This window comes from Pseudorasbora parva, chromosome 2 (genome assembly GCF_024679245.1).
Source record: "Pseudorasbora parva isolate DD20220531a chromosome 2, ASM2467924v1, whole genome shotgun sequence".
Classification (NCBI taxonomy): Eukaryota; Metazoa; Chordata; class Actinopteri; order Cypriniformes; family Gobionidae; genus Pseudorasbora; species Pseudorasbora parva.
The window spans coordinates 42,052,790-42,073,195 of NC_090173.1; the positions used below are offsets into that span (position 1 = coordinate 42,052,790).

At 38.1% G+C, this 20,406-nt stretch overlaps 1 protein-coding gene across 1 annotated transcript in view; it reads right to left on the minus strand.

The window, feature by feature from the left end:
* Positions 1–10,538: 10,538 nt before the first annotated feature.
* Positions 10,539–20,406, minus strand: part of hs3st4 (heparan sulfate (glucosamine) 3-O-sulfotransferase 4) — a 151,526-nt gene continuing 141,658 nt past the window's right edge. Inside the window, exon 2 of the mRNA XM_067420574.1 lies at positions 10,539–15,581. Coding sequence (XP_067276675.1) covers positions 14,927–15,581 — 655 coding nt within the window. The 3' untranslated portion in view covers positions 10,539–14,926. The remainder of the gene's footprint in view (positions 15,582–20,406) is intronic.

A 20,406-nucleotide genomic window follows, 5' to 3' on the forward strand; every position in this document is an offset into this window, starting at 1 on the left:
GTAGCCCAGCACAAACCTATTAACTGTGCTGTAAATACAACCTGTTGTCTTGTCTAAGCCACAATTATTTTTACGGTTAAATATTGCACAAATCTACCAGTTTATAGCTATTGCACGAATCTACCAGTTTATAGTTTATTATTATTATTATTATTATTATTATTATTATTATTATTATTATTATTATTATTATTTATGTGAGAATCTGATTTCTTCATTTTCACAAGAATGTTGTTTGTACTGTTGCAGAACCCTTCTTTATGATAAATTAGAGATTCTAATGCCTTGACATCACTTTATTGCACTACTATGTAAATGCCACCAAACGGAAATTACACAGATTGATCGACTTTGCTTTACCGGTGCAACATGCGCTTTTTTGTTGTCGTGATAACAGGCCAACTGCAATGGTTGTGATTGGACTGAATGACTCCGCCTGTAGTCTAGCAGAGATCAGTCCGTCTCAGAACCACACGCCATAAACCCCCCATAGGGAGAGGCAATTCGAGGACAGCTTTGCATGTCTTTCATGCAACAGATCTCTGGTAGGGTGTATCAAAGAGGTGTTTCTTTGAAAACGGGCCCTGCATACCTGAGGGGTTGAGCAGAAGAAATGGTTTGAACCAAAGGCTAAAATTAGGACTGTGTTTTTTTTTTTTTTTTTACTTTGATACGTATGGAGATTTTTTTTTTTTTTTCTTTTTTGGAAAGAAGTCTCAGCTTATGATTAAACAAAACAGTTTGTTTTAAACAGTATTGTCAGTACACTGTTATCACTTTTCTTTGTGTACTTTTAGTACCGATGTCATATTGGTGTTAGACGCACTGCATGATTGTCTCGAAGTCTAAATTTAAATTACACGGATACCAATGAGTTTTAGAGAGCGCACTACGCAATAATTTCCTTATCTGGCCAACAAAAACATGAAACTCATGATTTTGTTCTTGAAAATGGTCATTCTGAGTAGTCTCCAATAGTCTATTCTGTTTATTATTAAAGGGATAATTCACCCAAAATCACCATTAGACCTTCATTCATCTTTGGAATACAAATAAAGATATTTTTGATGAAATCTGACAGCTCTGTGATCCCTCCATAGACAGTAATGTAACTAACTCTTTCCCAGCCATCAGTTTTTGTTCTTCTCCGGGGAATGGGGAAGTTAGCCAATCCCCGCCAGCATTTTTGATTATTTTCACAAAAAAAATGTAATGGCCCCCAGAATGTTTTGCTGTATGAATAGCTTAGAATTCAACATTTCAAAACCCTATCCAGACTAGGTCTTCCACTAATGAATTAATGATTAATCTATCGACTAATTTATCACAATAAATTTCACAATTTTTACTTAAAAACTATTTAACTGGCAACTTTGGCATTCAGTAGGTGTACTATAAAAAAAAAAATGTAAACAAGCTCTTGACAAAATGTAAAACTAAAAAGATAAACATTTGTAAACCAACATAACAAAAACATTGTATTGTGACAACACTTTAATAGTGTTGTCACAATACCAAAATGTTGACTTTGATCTGATATCAGACTAAAATACCTTGATACCATGGCAAAAAACAAAACAAAACAAAACAAAACTTTGACAGAACTTTTTATTTTATTTTATTTTTAAATATATATTTTTTCAAGGACCCTAAAAACTCACTTGGCCAGCATGTTCCTGTCCTGTTTTTTTGACCATCACCACTCAGTTTGGGATGACCAAAACCTTATTTCATGATTCAAGTAATTTAATATATTTAAAATCTAATTGTATAATTACAATATATATATATATATATATATATATATATATATATATATATATATATATATATATATATATATATATATATATATATATATATATATATATATATATATATATATATATATAAATATATATATATATATATATACACATTTAATTTTGTTTTATGTTTAAATAAGCCAAAATGGCAAAACGCATCCTATTTTCAGCTACATTAGGTCTAATTATCAGTAGCATTTAATAAAGAAAAAAAACGTCTCGGGTTATGAATATAACCCATGTTCCCTGAGAGGGAACGAGACACTGCGTCATCGTAGATGACACTTCGGGGAACGCCCTTAGCGTGACGCCACTGAAGCTTGAATGAAAAAAGGCCAATCCTGATTAGTGTTGCGTCATGACGTAGCGAGTGACGGCATACCCGGAGGTATAAAGGGATGCCGGCACAAACAGTGTTAGCTTGCTGTGATGAATCGAGCGCTCTGATGATAGGCGTGGCTAAGAGAGGCAGTGTCTCGTTCCCTCTCAGGGAACATGGGTCATATTCATAACCCGAGACGTTCCCTTTATCGAGGGAACTCGCACTGCGTCATCGTAGATGACACTTCAGGGGAACGAATACCCACTACGACACGCCCATCGAAACCCCCTGGTGTGAACCAATTCTGGGCACATTCAGGAGGCGAGCACTCTGGCACCTGGCGTCACCGGGAGGTGCAGACTGTAATGCCTAATGAAGGTGTGTGGAGTGGCCCACCTGGCCGCTTCGCAGACTTCCTGCAAAGTGGCTCCCAACAGGAGGGCTACCGAAGAGGCCATGCCCCTGGTAGAATGAACCCTCATGGCTATAGGTAAAGGCTGATTGTGCACCTGATAGCCTGTGACTATTGCCTGGACAATCCAGTTACTGACAGTCTGTTTTGCCGCAGGCAGCCCTTTCTTTGGTGGACCGAAACACACCAACAGCTGGTCTGACTTCCTCCACTGGGCACACTTCTCCAAATAAATCCTCAATGCCCGTACCGGGCAGAGGATGTGAAGTCTGCCCTCTTTCGCCGTCACATAAGGCTAGGGATGGAATGCCTGGAGAACCACTGACTGTACCGTTTTAGATGGGGTCGGATGCAGGATGGCCTTAAATCCGCCTGGGGCCAACTCCAAGCAATTAGGCCCCCACTCTCCTCAGAGAAGTGATGGCAAGGAGAAAGGCCACCTTAAGCGTGGGGTTCTTGGCCTCAGCCAGCTCCAGCGGCTCGAAGGGGGCCTCAGCCAACCCCTCGATCACTACTGTTCCAGGTTGGACCCTGGAATGAGCCAAAGGCCTCATCCTCCGCGCCCCTCAAAGGAACCGTACAACCAAATGATGCCTTCCCAGTGGTAACTTACCTATAGGTGTGTGACTGCCACATACAGCGGAGCCGTAAGCCCCAGCGGAGAAACGATATTGGAGAAACTCCAGCACTGAAGCTACTGTGCAGTTAACTGGGTTCACCCCACGTTCTCTACACCAAGTGGAAAACAATACACACAGCCTCCTCTTGGAAGGTTGTACAGCCTCCTCTTGGAAGGAGCTCTGGAGCTGAGCAGGGTCTCAACGACACCTGCTGACAGACCCTCCTCTATGAGCTGTGCCTAAGGCTCGCTTTTTTTTATAAAAAAAAAGCGAGCCTTAGGACCCCTGTGGGCAGGAAGAATAGGGATATGAAATATGCTTCTTTAGATACATCTTGACGAACCAGAGCCGCATCGCAGGCTTCTGCATGGGGACGGAGAACACCGGGTTACTACAGGCAGCCCCCTCGGGGTTGCCTGTAGTAATCACTGACAAGTTAATTTGCGAGCCCACTGATCTGCCGCCGCGCTGCCTCAACAGACGCGGGACAGAACTACGAGGCTCACGAGCCTGCCACATAATACTCATTTGGACAAACAACACCAAATAGACAAACAATTCAACACAGAGCGCTAACGCTGAAGAGCAGAAAGCTAACACTGCTTGTGCCAGCGTCCCTTTATACCTACGTCATGCGTCATGACACAACACCAATCAGGATTGGCTTTTTTCATTCAAGCTTCAGTGGCATCACGCTAAGGACGTTCCCAAAAGTGTCATCTACGATGACGCATTGCGAGTTCCCTCGATAAAGGGAACTGCATAGTCTGCATTGTCACTAAATTAACTATACACTGATTCTTAGTAAATATAATAAAGTCAAGCATGGGGTTTTCTATTTTCTTTTGTTGTTTGGTTAAAATGAAATCACACAGTATATTATGGCCAGCCCTTTAAAAGCTGCACGGACCAAATTCATTGTAACACACGACGTCTCACTCAACTCTGTATACGGCAAGGGGGTAATCTAGCTCACGGAAAGTGTTCCACCCATAGGGGCAGCCATTGCTAACCAAGCCATCACCTGCTGTTAGCATCCCATTGACTCCCATTCATTTTTGAGTCACTTTGACAGTGAATAACTTTACATCTGAGACATTTAAAGACTCCATTTGTCCATTGTTTATTTATAAAGAAACACGACAATGCATAAAAAGGCTCCATTACCTTGTATCTTACACTATCGCCCCGTAGAAGCTGTTTTTTGTAAAAATAGGCTAACGATTGTGTCATAACCAATGCGTGACACAGGGCCCCAGCAGATATATTCGGGAGCATAACCATGCACCGAGATATTCTACTAGGGGAACCAGCCTCTCAAGGTTGGTCTCTGGTACCCACCGAGCCTCCTGCCCGATCCCCTGAAGCGGCCACCCGGCAGGGCTTAGTCGGGGAGGATTTCCGGTGTGCGAACTCGTTCGCTGCCCAGCTGCAGTCTTTCTAGAGGCGGCTAGACTCTGTCGCACAGTAGAGACATTACCATATAGACAGGAGGAGATGCTCAGAAGCAATCTTTTTCTGTCTATGAGTCAGTCGGAGGGACGTGGAGACATAACGTCTGATAAAGTCAAGGGAGACGGATGGAGAGAAGCCCATAGTGAGCCAAAAGCAACGGGACGAAACATTTAAACAACGTGATTCAGATTTCACGTTCCACAACTACTAGAAGACCTACAACTGTCAGACAGGTTGCTCACGTCACATCTACGTCGTCAAGCTCAGTCTGAGCCTGCACAGTACGCTCAGCCATCAGGAAGTGAGTGCTTCTAATTGACTTAATTTTCCACTGTTGAAGTCTATGGGATCGCTCTGTCCATTTCTTTTACTGTCTATGGTATACGGTCACTTGAGACATACCCGACAGGACATGCATTCTTACATATTTTTGACTATTCAAACCCAATACAGTAATCTACAAAACGGATGTCGCGATGTGTCTGAGTGAAAGACGTGCGTTGCAATGAGTTCGGTAGTGAGAGCATGTCCCGGCCATGCCACACTTCACTTAATGCAAGTGTTTCTGTTGTTATTAGTGAATGGTGGATGCAGAGCTGACACGTCCTCACTCCTGCTGTCACACATCGACGCAAATTAAAAAATACTGCTCTTATTAGAGTGTTGTCATTTTTTAAATACCAGTACTAACAAATATCGTTATATCAAAATATACTATTTCATATCGTACCCAACTTACCGAGTCAATTAAAAATATTGACATCGACTAATTATAAGCTTCTACGCAGTCGATTGTATCGACCAATCGTGACAGGCCTAATCCAGACCCTCTGCTTTTTAACAAGAAAATGACAAAAAATGTTTTATATTTGCATTCATGCATTCCTTTTTTATCAACACGAGTATGCATAAATTACATTAAAGGTGGGGTAAGTGTTTTCTGGTAACCGTTGTTGATATTTCAAATCATCAAAACAAACACGCCCCTACCCCCAAAAAGGGTCTCGGCCCTATTTTGATAGCTCCACCCCACACATGCGTAACCCAGGCAACGACTATGGCAGAATCTGTGTGTTACTAATCTAGGTCAAATATTCAATGAAAAAGTCATCCCTTCTATCACAAAAACACAAACCGTTCTCATGAACAATAGTAAACAAGCACGACAGTCCAACTAACAGTCCAGGTAACGACATATTACAATTATGACCAGATTAGCGTTATAGCGATCACAAAAACACAAACAGTTCTCATGACAACTTGATAGTACACGAGTACGACAATCCAGCTAACAACATATTACAATTGTGACCGGATTAGGGCTGTATAGTTCATGAAAGGAGGAAACAAACATGTATTCAGAGTATAGTATCTTATCTGTCGGACCCCTTTTTTAAGCTGACACTTGAGACTAGTAAGGAGATTTAGGGGGGATGCACTGATTTGATATCCAGTATCGGCTCTGATCCGACATTATTTGCTATATCGGGTATCGTCAGACAGGGCCAATCCAAATCCGATACCGTGCGTATAATAGTCTGTGTTATTATTAAGCCCCATTGCCCCATGAAAGGCATAAAACATTATAAAGCATCATCAACGATTCATCCACTATATATTATATTGTGTTCTAAAGCCATTCCATAGTTTAATGTGAGTACAGATGAATCTTTACGTCATTAAATTCAAGTTCACGTCAATGCATGCTTCCCTCCGCTGCGGCTCAGTCACTCTCCATTCAGCTTTAAACTGTGTGTCGCTTCAATTACGACAGTCAACACGATGAAACTCTGTCCAAGAGTAGTAATTGTTTCTGTTATTATGCTTGATCTTTATATAACACTCTATGGTTTCTCAAAATGTTATCTGCTGGCATTTATAGCTGTAAATCGTGTTACTTTCTCCTGGGTGTCAGTTAGATCACAACACTGGACTAGAGATTGTATTGTTCTTCACACACAGTAACCAAATGTTAAACTGTTAACAGAAACGTGACCCAAAAATAATTAAAGAAAAGTAAAAGAAAATATTCTCAAACTCTTCAAAATTTTTAGATTTTTAGATAAGTGAATCATTATTAGGATTCAGTGAATCGGTTCAGTGTTCATAAATCAATTGATTCAATTTTTTTTTAAAAGTTGATTATTTTAAAATGATTTAGTTCAAAGGAAAATGTCTATTGTGTAAGATTCAGATGAAAAAATAAAGCAAAAAGTCCAGGTACTAATTGTCCGAAAGCAAGAAAATGACTTTTTCTACTAGTTTTGATTAACTATAACACACAGTTCAACAGGCAGTACAGATTTGTAGGTGACTTGCCATGTATATACGCTTAATTGCCTCTCATGTCCGGAATGGAACACTCTCGATGATCTAGAGGCACAAGGCAGAAACAATCAATCTCCAGTTCAAACTTCTCATAAACACAAATTACATTTAAGTATTTTAAAGAACACATTAACATTTCAATATCACCCTGTCACATTTTACCAACTCCTTAGCCTTTCACATGTAATTAGCTTTAGCGCACGTGCATTTTAGCTCCTGCTTGCACGCTATATGAACATGGCCTATGCAAACACAATGTCATCACACTCAGAAAGTTCACCTCCGCATTTGCAACACTTTTCTTTTGCATATCAAATTTATATTTGAGATATGACTCACCAAGGAAATAATTATTAATGAAAGAGAAGGTCATTCATGACACTTTAATGCTCTGCGGACTGCCTCGATTTCCAATCTTCTGCTTTGTCGACAGCTTCTCCAAATTATTGCATCCGCTTTGGTTTATATTTAACTTTTTCTAGTATAATCACTCCGTGCTTCTAGAGATTGCTCTGTGTAGAGATCGCTCCATACACCTGCTTTCTCTGACTCGCTCCCTCTCCATCTGGTCTGCCGCGCACTGACAGAGGCGCCCGCGAGAACAAGATGCCCTACTGCTATTGGCTCATTCGAGTGTCTGTCACTGCCGGTGGTGCTTGTGGTTGATGCAGTAAGGTATTATCATTGGACCTGTTCAAACCGGACAACGGGCTGTTTGCCCACCATGCTGTAATATCGAAGTAAATGTGCATCACTGATCAACGTTGTCGCTAGGGCCGGGACTCGATTAAAAAAATTAATCTAATTAATTAGAGGCTTTGTAATTAATTAATGGAAATTAATCACATTTTAATTGCATATAAATATTTGACCTGAGAACAATGAGAAGTAATTTTTCACATGTATTTTTAGCATATACCATTGAATAATGACTGAATACATAAGCTTAATCAACAAAATATTGTTTATTTATTTCAGTCCAGCAGACCAGCACAATGTTTGCCATTAAGTATAGCAAAAGCATATTTGTGATATTTGAGTCTCGATGTGCTGCGGTGAAACGCAAATTCCTTGTTGTATCGCTTGCACACAACCATGCTCTTGACGACGCTTCCATTCTTTCGTTTTTTAAAACAAAATGTCCCATCCACGGGGCCAAGCAAAGCGGTCTCATCAGCTTCTTCGTTCATGTTCACTCATGGTTTGTTGTTGTCGTGACTCATGAGCGCTAGTTGGTGTTCCAGTATAATCGGTCCGTCGAAACTCGTTCATTGAAAAACGTTCCGCGGTGCAAAAATAAGTGTGGTTAATTTTTTTTTTTTTTTTTTTTTTTTTGCGTAATTAATTAACGCGTTAAAGTCATATCGCCATTAATGAAACTGGAACATTAATAATGTATATCAAAATGAAAAGAGTTTAAAAATGTTCTTACTTCATTACTTTTCTCACTCTAGTAAAATAGTTTGTACACATGGTTCAGAGTATGTGCGAGGTGCATAGGCATTGTCTAGTCAAGTTTGTTTTTATAAATCACAGCTTATGTGTCGAAAGTGGGGTGTGCCTCTTTCAGTGTCTGTTTTGTGCGTACGCAGTGGTTATAAAAAAGGCCCCATATCTTTTCTGCATCTTCGGCCATACAGGTACTGATTCTCTCATTGTGTCCACTGGTAAAGCAGAATATGTTCCATAATATAATTTCTGTCTTTGTATAACCAAACAATACTGCGCTACCAGCGCGAGGCAATGAGCACAGGGATTCTCTTCAATGTTTAGTGAAACACAGTGGGTAATGTAATTGTAATAAGGTTCGTGGATGGAAGAAAGGAGGCGGGAACTGGCGAACGTTTAACAAACTTTAATTCCAAAATAAATAAACAAAACTAAAGTAAACCGCGGGCAGCCCCTCACGGACGACTGCCTGCCCGTACACACACATACAAACGTGGGCAGCCTCTGACGGACGACTGCCCACACACACATAATAAAATGTAAAACAAAACATAACCTAAAGTCCAGGTCTGGTCCTCTCTCGTCTTCCGCTGCCTTCGCTCCTCCTTTTATGCTTCAGTCCCTTGGCCGCGAGACGAGACCGGTGTGTCACACAGCTGGTACTCATTACCACTCGTCACCGGCCTGCTCTCGCGGTCCCTTCGCCCCGCTGCTTGCCACACCACAGTCATTTTAGCATGCAGAAACAGATTGACATAATACAAATGATTATGAGTACAATCTTCATCTCATGCGAGTATAAACCATTCAGATGACGCTTTACAACTTTATTGAGTAACATGTACTGAGAGTTTGAGCTACAGAGATAATAGGCTACCTAAAATCTTGCAGCTTGTTGAAGAGAGGTGTTATCGACTTTTACTATCGACTGTACTCGATCTTCACCAGTTACATATTAAGCTTTTTCATCCTGTTGAGTGTTTTTTTTTTTTTTTTACATTTTCAGCTTTCTTTGGTGCCCAATGTTGCTGTTTGAGTATAAAAAAAGGTCTGCAAAGTTACAAATCATAAATTTCCTCCAAAGGGATTTATTCTCTCTATCAGTAAGCACTATTTCTGACTCCCTCAGTCAGCAATAGCCGCCTTGAGTTTTCTTCCGGAAAGTACGCGTCACAGAATCCCTTAGTAAAATAATGCCTGTCCAAGTCATATATACAAGGGGCAATGTCTGGTTCAGTTGCATTAGTAAAATGTTGAAATTCGTGGTTATGGTGAGGGGTGTAACATTTCTGAAATCACAACGCACTGTTCCAGCCGACCAATCAGAGCACACTCAGTTTTTAGGAAGGAGGGGCTTCATAGAGACATCAACTAAACAGAGTGTTACTGACAGACTAGGAAGATAGGTGCTGCAATATTGTTAAATTCATTAAAAATATGTGTTGTAATTCTAGTAGACGCCCATAGAACAAAATCAAGATTTTGAAAAGGACATTATAGGTTCTAATACTAAACAAATCATAATCCAAACCATATGAGATTTGAAGTTCTGCTCTTTTTTGTTAGTCATGCAACCACACCTTTGCACTCTGCCAATAGAAACAATGCAGAAATGAATTTCTCTGGGACAAAAAAGCTATGCGCAATAATTCATGCTATGAGACCTATAGTTGATATTTGACTCCAGCACTGAAGCCCTCCTGCTGTACGTTTGACAATATCAGAGACTGATTTAAATGTAAAACCTCAGGTTTATCTCTAGAACAGCAGTGTCAAAAGAGGATAGGGTTTGTATTATCCCTCTTTTATAATCTCAGAGGACACTAAAGAAACATCTCTTGTCGGAGCGAGCACCGAAATGAAAGACTGTAACGTAATCGAAATTTAATTCCTTTCAAGTTTCACTTTTTTTTCCCCCGGACTCTCAGAGGTTCGGGTTTCTTTTCTCACTGCACTTCTGAGCCTTCAAAGCTCTTGTTTCTATCTTTTTGCTCACTGAGTCAGCAAAAGCATTGCCAGTACATAACAGTGGCACATCAGTTCTCTCGCGTGCACACACACACACACACACACACACAGAGACACAGACACACACACACACACACACACACACAAAGGAGGCTGAGACTTTTGTTTGGGTTCTCGATCCACTTTTATTTTCTGTTTGAAAAAGAATTTTAGCTGCATATGTACATTATACACTTCTGATATTTACATCATAGCAGATTTATTTTTTTCTAGATCAATGTTTTCTTAATCAGTGTGCAAATACATAGAATATTCATGAAGCTGTACATTCCAAAATATCTGCAAGATCCTATTCACTGCAGCTTATTCAAACCTTGAGTATTTTCAAACCAAATACTCATATCTTCTTTTTTTCTTCACAGTGTGTTGATTGTAGTCTCGTTCTGGTGAATATTTCTCCTTGTGAAACTAAAGGTTTATACACGTAACACATGTCCTAACCAGCAAATTTCCAGCAAAAAGTTAAACGAATATGCATAATGATGCAATTATACACTCATAAGTTACTTGATGCTGCAGGGATGACATTTTTGCAGGTCAGCTCAGAATTTGGCATTATTTTGGTTCCCTCAACAAAAAGTCAATAGGATTTTTCCACTGGCTTTGGGACTATTGCAGAAAATAAGCTATACGACCAACAAAAGTATATGATTCTTACGTGGTTCGATTATCACGATAATCTTCACAAATGAACCTAACCTTCATGAAATCTAAATAGATTCAGCAGAACTAAAGGACTAATTAAACTATAAACAAACTGTTCGGCACAACTGCAATACCAACACGGTTTCCAATCACTCTTTCAACCTTTATTTATAATCCACAAGTTGGAAAGCATGTGTTAGAATAGTTTGCAAGTGAGTAGATGATTTTATCTCTACAGCGTGATGATGTTTAATGTCCAAACATCCTTTGTAGACCCATCGTTCCACTTCTTAGCAACCACATTTTTATATTCATAGAATAAAATGTGAAAATGTTTTAAACTTGTGTTAGACTTTTTCAGACATTTGGCAAAAAACAACAACAAAAAAAAACACAAAAACATTGACTTTGGAATGACGGAACCAAAAGACCAATACCGTTTCCAGGTTTTAGGACTAATTCCTGCAGCAAAATGTCACTTCTAAGAAAGATAGTGGATACAGTTTACCGCATCGTGTCTGGTTAGGACATAGTGTTTGGGAAACCACCATTTAAAGTTAGCACTGCTTGAACGGAAGATAAAGAAAAAAGCAGCCAGTCGGGTCCCACCTGTCTTAATCCACAGATTCGTCGTTGAGGGATGAATGGAGGTGTGTTTCACGGAAGAGAGAAAGTTGAAATCAGAGTGCTTTTCAGCGGAGCACCAGGGGGATAGATACACAGCTGAGGCTCAAAGCAGAACGGGTGACCTGGGATATTGTGGTTCAGGCTTCAGTGTTCAGTCAGGGGGATATAAAAGGGTAGCACAGCGCTTACTCTGATTGAACCAATTGCTCTGTGTAACTATCTCATAGGTCTGCCGTTCCCCCCGGGCGAAAAAAAACACACCAGCTCAGCACTGAGAACATACAACAAGCCAGAGAGGTGTGCCTAGGCAGGGGATGTGTATTAAGACTGAGTTTATTGATTTATTGGCTGCATTGATTGTCGAAGTTGTTAAATAGTTCAGAGACATGGCAAACAGACTGAGTGGATGGGGGAATTTCTGTGAATCCGGAGTGTGAATCTGAAAGCAATGTTGAGTGGTCAGTGACACCCTGCTATTTTTGTGCCTTATCAAGCAAGCCAGATTTGTGGAAACCACACTTTTTTTTCTTTTTTTTTTGACCAACAACCAAATTCTGTTGCTGGAATAAGTGAGTTCATTATAACCTGAATGTTTGTAATCAAAATGTGAGGCCAATGAGATTTACTTATCTAAGTTTTTGTATCCTTAGGGTTTACTTTAAATGTCACAGCACAAATGTAATTAATGTTTTCTTAAAATTATCCAAAGGGCTGTTTCATTTAATCACTGCTTGAAGTAACGTTTTTTCCCCCTTCTGCTGAGAATCGAAGTCGTGTGGTTTAAATAAGCATATACCAAAACAGAGTTAAATTGCCAAATAAATAAGTATCCAGCAACATTAAAAAGTCTTAGGCATGAATAGGTCATGCAACAGTGCTTTGCATAATATTAAAAAATGTATGTCAACAACACCATCTGAGATGAGATTGAGCAACATATGGGTTATAAATGGCTAAGACTTAGACATTGTCAGATTTATACTGAGACATTGTCCCTCCCAATCAAGTGCTCAATATATTGTAAATATAACAAAATCCATTATATTGTCAGGTAACAGAGTACATTTGAGAAAACAACATGGCTTTTTGGGGGGAAAAAAGAAAGAAAAGCATTTAGCATAAAGATAAATGCAGCGATCCCAGATACACAATTTCCATCCAGAGTTTCTTTAACATGAACGTGAAATCTTTCCATCAGGTAAGATGCACATTGAAAAATCTCACTTCTTTGATTTTCACAGGAATCTCTTTTAATGTCCCATTCGTCTATAATGACAGGACTTTGTTACAGCAGATGTTTGGTAGCTCCCTGCTGCTCCAACCGCCAGCATTGGTGCTACACTCATTACCATGTTGCTGTATCACTATGCCAGCAGCTGCATTAAAAGACGAAAATAAAACCCAAAACGGAGCATATGTGCAACACTGGATTTTTCTGAAATAAGCAGTGAGTGTGATAATGACCATTTTAGGGGCTGTGATCAACTCACATAAAAGATGACATGGTGTTGTGATTAATGACACACAATGTTCCACAGTGTCAGAAATGACAAAAACAATACTAGATTCAGGAACTCTTTGAGATGAAAGAAAGCTGCTAAATCACCCACATAGCATATTACATATCTGGCATCCATTAAATCCACACTCATACAAGGAAAATAATTGTACAATTCTGGTGTAGTCATGTTATACACACTGCATATAACCTTGATACTTTATAGCATTTTACTGAATGATTATTTTATCAATTGACCAAGGATAGCACTGTGTTAGCAAGGCAGATGTCTAAAAGTTATAATTTCTTAACATGTACACTACCATTCAAAAAGTTTAGGGTTAGTAAGATTTTTTATTTTAAGAATGCAATATTTTTATTTAGCAAGCGCACATTAAATTGATCAAAATGGACAGTAAATAGATTTCTATTGTAAATAAATGCTGTTCACGGTTTACTAAAAATATTAAGCAGCACAACTCTGTTCAACATTGATCATAATAATAAATGTTTCTTGACCATCAAAATCAGCATACTAGATCATGTGACACTGCAGAATGGAGAAATTCAGCTTTAAATCACATGAAACATTACATTGTATAATAATAATAATAATAATAATAATAATAATAATAATAATAATAATAAAAACACTGTCTATTTTATTTTATTTGACTATTTTTGTTGTATTTTTGATTAAATAAATGCAGCACTGGTGAGAATAGGACACTTCTTTCCAAAAACAATACAAAATCTTACCGACCCCAAACTTTTGAATATCCCTGTAAGTGAACAATGCATCAAATTGAGTAAAAATACTGCATGTACTGTGTTTCTTCAAGCTAATTTATTAAATACACAGTATGGTCCAAAAGCCTGAGATATACTAATAAAAAGAAAGAAATTAAGAGTTTTGAGATTTTAAAATGTTAAATATATGCAGTAAAATGTGTCGTTCTGACATTGCATACTATATTATTTAAAATATGATAGAATTGAACATATCCATATAGAAGTGTAAGCTTTGGGACCCAACTGTCTGAATTTGTATTAGCCACAAAAAAATAACATTTTAAAATGAAACTGGGCAGAAATAGCTGAACATTTCTCATCCGAGAGAATTACTATGTTGGTAAGATCTGATTGTAGGTTTTTTTTTTTGATTTCAGAATCTACAAATATCATTGGTTATCAGAGTCAATTGTACTGCACTCACTGCGAGAGAGAGAGAGAGAGAGAGAGAGAGAGAGAGAGAGAGAGAGAGAGAGAGAGAGAGAGAGAGAGAGAGAGAGAGAGAGAGAGAGAGAGAGAGAGAGAGAGAGAGAGAGAGAGAGAGAGAGAGAGAGAGAGAGAGGGAGAGCGAGAGAGAGAGAGAGAGAGACAAAATAAAACCCTCAGGGTGATGGTGGGTAAGGACACTTAACTCATCGCATGCATCATCATAGAGCACATGATTCATATAGCAACTCTTTCTCAAGAAAATGAATAAAATCCTCTTCTCATGACAAATATAAATATATTTATGTTTGGGGTAATATCTACAATAACTTTTTGCCATCATGAACACCACTGGTATTGGGGGTTGACAGAGCAGATTAGAACTCTTGCTATGGTACACACACATTCGCAAAGACAGCAACGATCGACTGATGTGTTGAAGCACAGATCGAGGGGACGATGAGGAATGGGGAAGGTTCGGCTATGAGAAGGGCTGGTGGTGCGGAGAGCAGCAGGGGTTCAGTCCCGAGAGCCAGGCGAATTGCCATCCTCCTCCAGTTCCCACTGAAAGTTTTGCCCTGTCATTTGGTAGAACATCATGTTAAAGGGCTTGTAGAATTTGTGCAGTCTGCGAATGACATCGGGGTCTATTTTGGGGTGAGTTCTGCCCTTGGACTTGCCAAGGCACCGTGGGGTACTGCTGTCCTCTGGCTTCTTCAAGCATGGGAATCCCTTGGTTTTATTAAAATAGAAATGTTTGTCAGTAACAATACGCTTGAGTCCCAGGAAATCCTGGACCTTTGCCATCTCGCCGGCTGGATCAATGATAAGCCGCTCTCCGCTGACAAAGTGCATCTGCGAGAGAGGGAAATACTGCATCCAGCTCTCCAGGTGAAGTGCGTAGATCCCTATTCGCAACGCGCTCCACGACGCATCGATCAAGCCCAGCGTTCGGTTCTTGAACGCCAGCACTTCGAAGGTGGGGATCTCGGGCCTCTTGGAAAGCGTCTGAGTATAGTCCGAAATGGCTCTGGTCACTGGATTGCGGACAACTATGATTAGTTTAATGTCTCTCGCCATCGAGTGGATTCGCTTCGGTGCACTGTTTGTCACAAAGTAGCTGGGCGTCTTCTCCATTGTGATCTGTCCCTCCAGAGTAGACGGCATCAGTTCCCTGCAAACACCAGAAGCGAGACAAGCAAATTAGTGTGAAGCAGTAATTCACACTATCTTTATTATTAAAAGCAATACCCAAGGACACTGCACGTGCAAATCAGAAGTAAGTGATAAATTATTCTAAATCACACATGGAAATAACTGTTATCATCACTGGATGCAAGTATAGGAGAGTAAAGCTAATTACAGCCATGGAGTAACATACAAGAGATAAAAGACCAAAGATGAAACGTGTATGTTGGTTGTTTAATTGACTCCATCTGTGTTACTCCTGGCAGTGTTTTGGAACTTTAATAACAAGTGCACTGCATATCATTAATACTGCTGAGCCTGGGGTATTATTTTATCATACATTTACTCACAGTGATACACTCCCAGCAAGCACAAAGGCTTTTTTCATGTTTTGTTGTGGTTGCAGTTAAGTCATTTTGCAGTATAAAATTATAGAAATCACACAGAAGCAATTCATGTAAATAAACCAAGACATTGTGTAAATACCAGGCACGTTTTCGTTAACCTCACACACAAACACACGCATGTACTACAGCAAAAAACAAATCGAGAGCAAACTGCAGCATTTGTTGTGCATTTATTTAGGTATTAAAATAATGTAGTCTAAACATGTACGTTTTCATTTAAAATTTCAAAAAAATTGTTGAAAACGCGACATCCGGCAGATGATTATTTTTAAGGCATAATCTTAAAAAATGCTTTGGAAAAAAGAAGAGAAATTACATTCATTAGGTTGTTAGGCTGCAATAACTAGGTCAGCAGGAACCGGAAATACTTCACATAACACCTGATGCAGAGTGGCATCTACGCTAAATTTAGTCTCTCTGTTCATGAAGAGGTCTACCGCAGTCAACCGGATCCGGGCCATATCCAGACCAGATAGTGGAGCTACACCTGGACATGACCAACTCATCCCTGAAATGTCTGCAGAGAGCATGTCAATTAAACTCCCCTAAATGCTGCACTAAAATGACATCCTCATTAAACCCGTCTCCGGCGTGACGCCTCCAAACGTTCAAATAATCTCACGAATATCTGTTGATCTTATATTCTGATATGTAATGTGGCCAGAATCATAATCATACCCTGCCTCCCAATTTGCATACTATCCATCCTAAATAGTATTCGAAAATAGAATTAGTATGCCTCAAATCGTAGTATGCTGAAGAGTATTCCAAAGATACCCGGATGGTTTGCTATTTATGGTCCAAATTCGAAGTACAGATCGACGCACACTCTAACAGCTGATATATCCCACAACCCATTGCGAGCTTGACGAGGATTCGAGTAGAACTACGAACGCGGATAAAAAGCGTTAAAAAACTACAAACATGACGGATGTGCGAGTCCGACGGTTAAGTAGAGAAGTTTAGATAAAGGGGTTTGAGTGACCAACTATCAATATTTAACCTGACAAAAATATATTTATTCAGTGTTGTCCACATTATATTTCCCCTGCAGCAGCATTGTGAACTTTTGTAATAATACGTTTGGCCATTAACTTTTAAAAGCATCATTATATTTAAACTGCAAACACACCAGGAGAGTCTCTGCATTAAAGACCCACAAATGGCAGATCAACGAGCGGCTACATTTCTCTCCGATAAGGTAGGAGATTAATCTGAATGTGGAGGATTTGAACTGTGACGAATCTGACGATGATTGACAGGGCAGTTAAACGGTGACGGGATGCTCGTCACTAATGCATACTTTTCTGCTACACACTCAAAAGTATACTTTTTCTTTACAAAAAGAGTACATACTTTTAGAACATAGTATAAGTAGGTGAATTGGAATGCAGCAATACACTGTTTTTTCGTCGGCCAGAGGAGAATTAGCACCGCAACCCTGAAGGAGTTTGGTTCCTTGCCAACGTCGCCTTTGGCTTTTGGCTTGCTCAGTTGGGGACACCTAAATTTCAACTATATTATCGATCTGCCTGCATTGACACTATATGATAATTGAAATTAGCTGGATGCCATCCCTGTTTTCACCAGAGCGGCTGTATAGCCGAATCAAATTCTGTTGCATTCTCTTTCTGTTAACACTGTGAAGCTGCTTTGAAACAATCGACATTGTAAGAAGCGCTATATAAATATAGGTGATTTAACTGATCGACTGATTGGATTAATTACCTCTATAATGGGTATTTATTTGGTTACAATTTATTTCGATGCTCCACCTTAGACATTCTACTAACTCTAATTTGAGTATAGTAGTTAGGTTAGGTTTGAGTGCAGTAGAATAAGTTAACATGTAGTTGTTACTTGTTGTTACTTATAGTTTCATTAGATTAGAAAAATAAAGTGTTACCGTTTATAAAAATAAAAATGCTTTATGCTGTTTATTTGGATATAAATTAATCATATAGACTTGGATGTAAATTTTATTCAGAATGATCAGAAAGATAATGATATTAATACATATTCTATTATTGAAGAACTAATGGAGTATAACTAATAGTGTATTTTTCTACTGGCAAATACTTTCATTTGTAAGATTTGAAGACATGATGATATAATTCCAGGCTGGATGTGGTAATGAGTTTCCTAAAATGTTGCAAAGGATCCATTATTTAAAAAAAAGAAATGTTTATTCAATCATTATGTTACTATACACTTCTTCCAAACTACAAATAAGCAAGCATAATTTCAGTCTACTTCTCGTGTACAAACAAATTTGTGTTAAAATTACACTTAAGCATACAGTACATGACTTATAGTGACAAAAGTATTTTAAGTCAATACTTTTACTCAATCATTTGATAAAGATATACTTAAACAAATAAATAAGTATTCTAAGTATACTTTGCTTGTAGTTAAGTTTACTATTTTGACTGAGTAGCCTATTAAATACATTTTTTTCTTATGTGTTATAAACTTGAAATGTGCTACAGGTATTTTACTATCAGTATACCTATATTTTAACTTGTAGTATAGTTGTAGTACAAATGAAAAATGTAATTGTTGTGAACTAAGTTTACTTTTATACACTAAAAAGTGGGCCAATTTAGTAGTATTGAATCAGTACACTTATAAGTATACTTTTAGTCTAGTCTAGTACATTAAAATTAGTATACATACTAAATAAAGTATTCTTAAAAAATACTTTATTAAGTAATAATAATGAACTTGAAGTATATTTATTTGGTGTAAGGGCAATGTGCTAACAACTGCAATAAAATGTTGCTTCAACATCGTTAAAATTATTTATTTATTTATTTATTAACAAATACATTATTAACATTTTAACACAGCTTAAAAAAGGCATCCTATGACCTCTCACTTCTTCTTGCTCTGATTTAATGTGCAAATGCCTCACTGGAAAGAAAACGTTTTAATTATGACGCTTTCTGTCAAAAGAGATGTTTGTGCTTTGAGCGATATATCAGTCAGAGTGATTGTAGTCAGCTGTTTGTCACCGTATGAAGTATTGTGTTCAACTTTTTATCATCAAGATCAAACTGGGAGATGAATCAGTGCAGCAGGAAAGAGTCATTCATAAGTGAAGGAAATTAAATAAATATGTATCTCTGTTTTGAGCTTATATTACGATGTGATCCATGCCTCAGGAGTGAAAAACAAATGAATATTTAGCAAGCTCTCTGCTCTATGATCTATTCATACTGATCTATTCAGTATGATCCCTCATTAAATCTCACAACAAGAATTTGACCTAAATTTATGACTACATAATTAATTTGCCTTCAGTTCTACGTAATTGAGACAATATGAGGCCCATGAGTATGTTTAGAAACCATCCCAAAAATATCATAATACATCGAATTCTATTTATTCACTGAAATAAACTGATTGTATTCAACACTCTAGTAAAAAATAAATACATGTATTTCACAGAATTACGGCTGACAGATAATAAAATATCATAGTATAATATAATGGCAGTGTTGGAGAAGCTACATTAAAACTTCAATAACAATTTTGATAAAGTAATTAGTTACACAACAAGCTAACTTCATTAAAGCTATTTAAGGACAAGATATTTATAAGATATAACTGTCAGATAATATCACTTATAATTTAACAGTATTTTGAGTCTTCTTCGAATCGAGATTAGGGTGATAACATAAAGTTAAAAAAAATTGTATAATGTTAAATCATGCTTTGCTTATAAAAGACTTATAAAATGCCCAATTTTAATAACATTCTGAGCGCATGACCTAAAGCGCGCAGTGCAGTGCACTTAGGGAATCCGAATCCACTTTCGCTAGTTTAATGATGAAAAAAAAAACAGTTGGCGCATGGTCTAAAAGGGTTGTCCCTAGTCTCTTAATGAGTCATGGGTGTGTTTTGGGCGTAACGTGCAATAAACCAATCAGAGTGTATGTGTGTACGTGTCTTGCGGACTGCGCCAGGGGTGTATGAGACTTAAACATAAAATGTATTAATATAAAAAATCTAAATCAAGTTAAGAAAAAGTAGCTTGTTCCAGGAAATGTTACATAATTTTGAAGTTTGGTATAGTGTCACTTCCTTAAACTGTGGCTTCAATGTTACCAGCTTTGAGAAAAAAAGGGGTAAAAATGCAAACGCTTTTAAAGAGAGACAAAACAAAGTCGTAAAAAAATATATTTTCAATAAGTTATGACAACGTGTTTTTACATTGTTTTAACTCATTAAAATAAGTTAAGAAATGTTAAACTTTGTTTATGTTATACAAGATACAACTCATTTTTAAAGTCAGTTCGACATAATCTAAGTCGATTGTTTTTTGTTTTTTTTACAGTTTACACATAGTTGGTGGTAATAATCCCTTCTGTGGGTGCATAGACCCAACCACCCAAAGCCAAA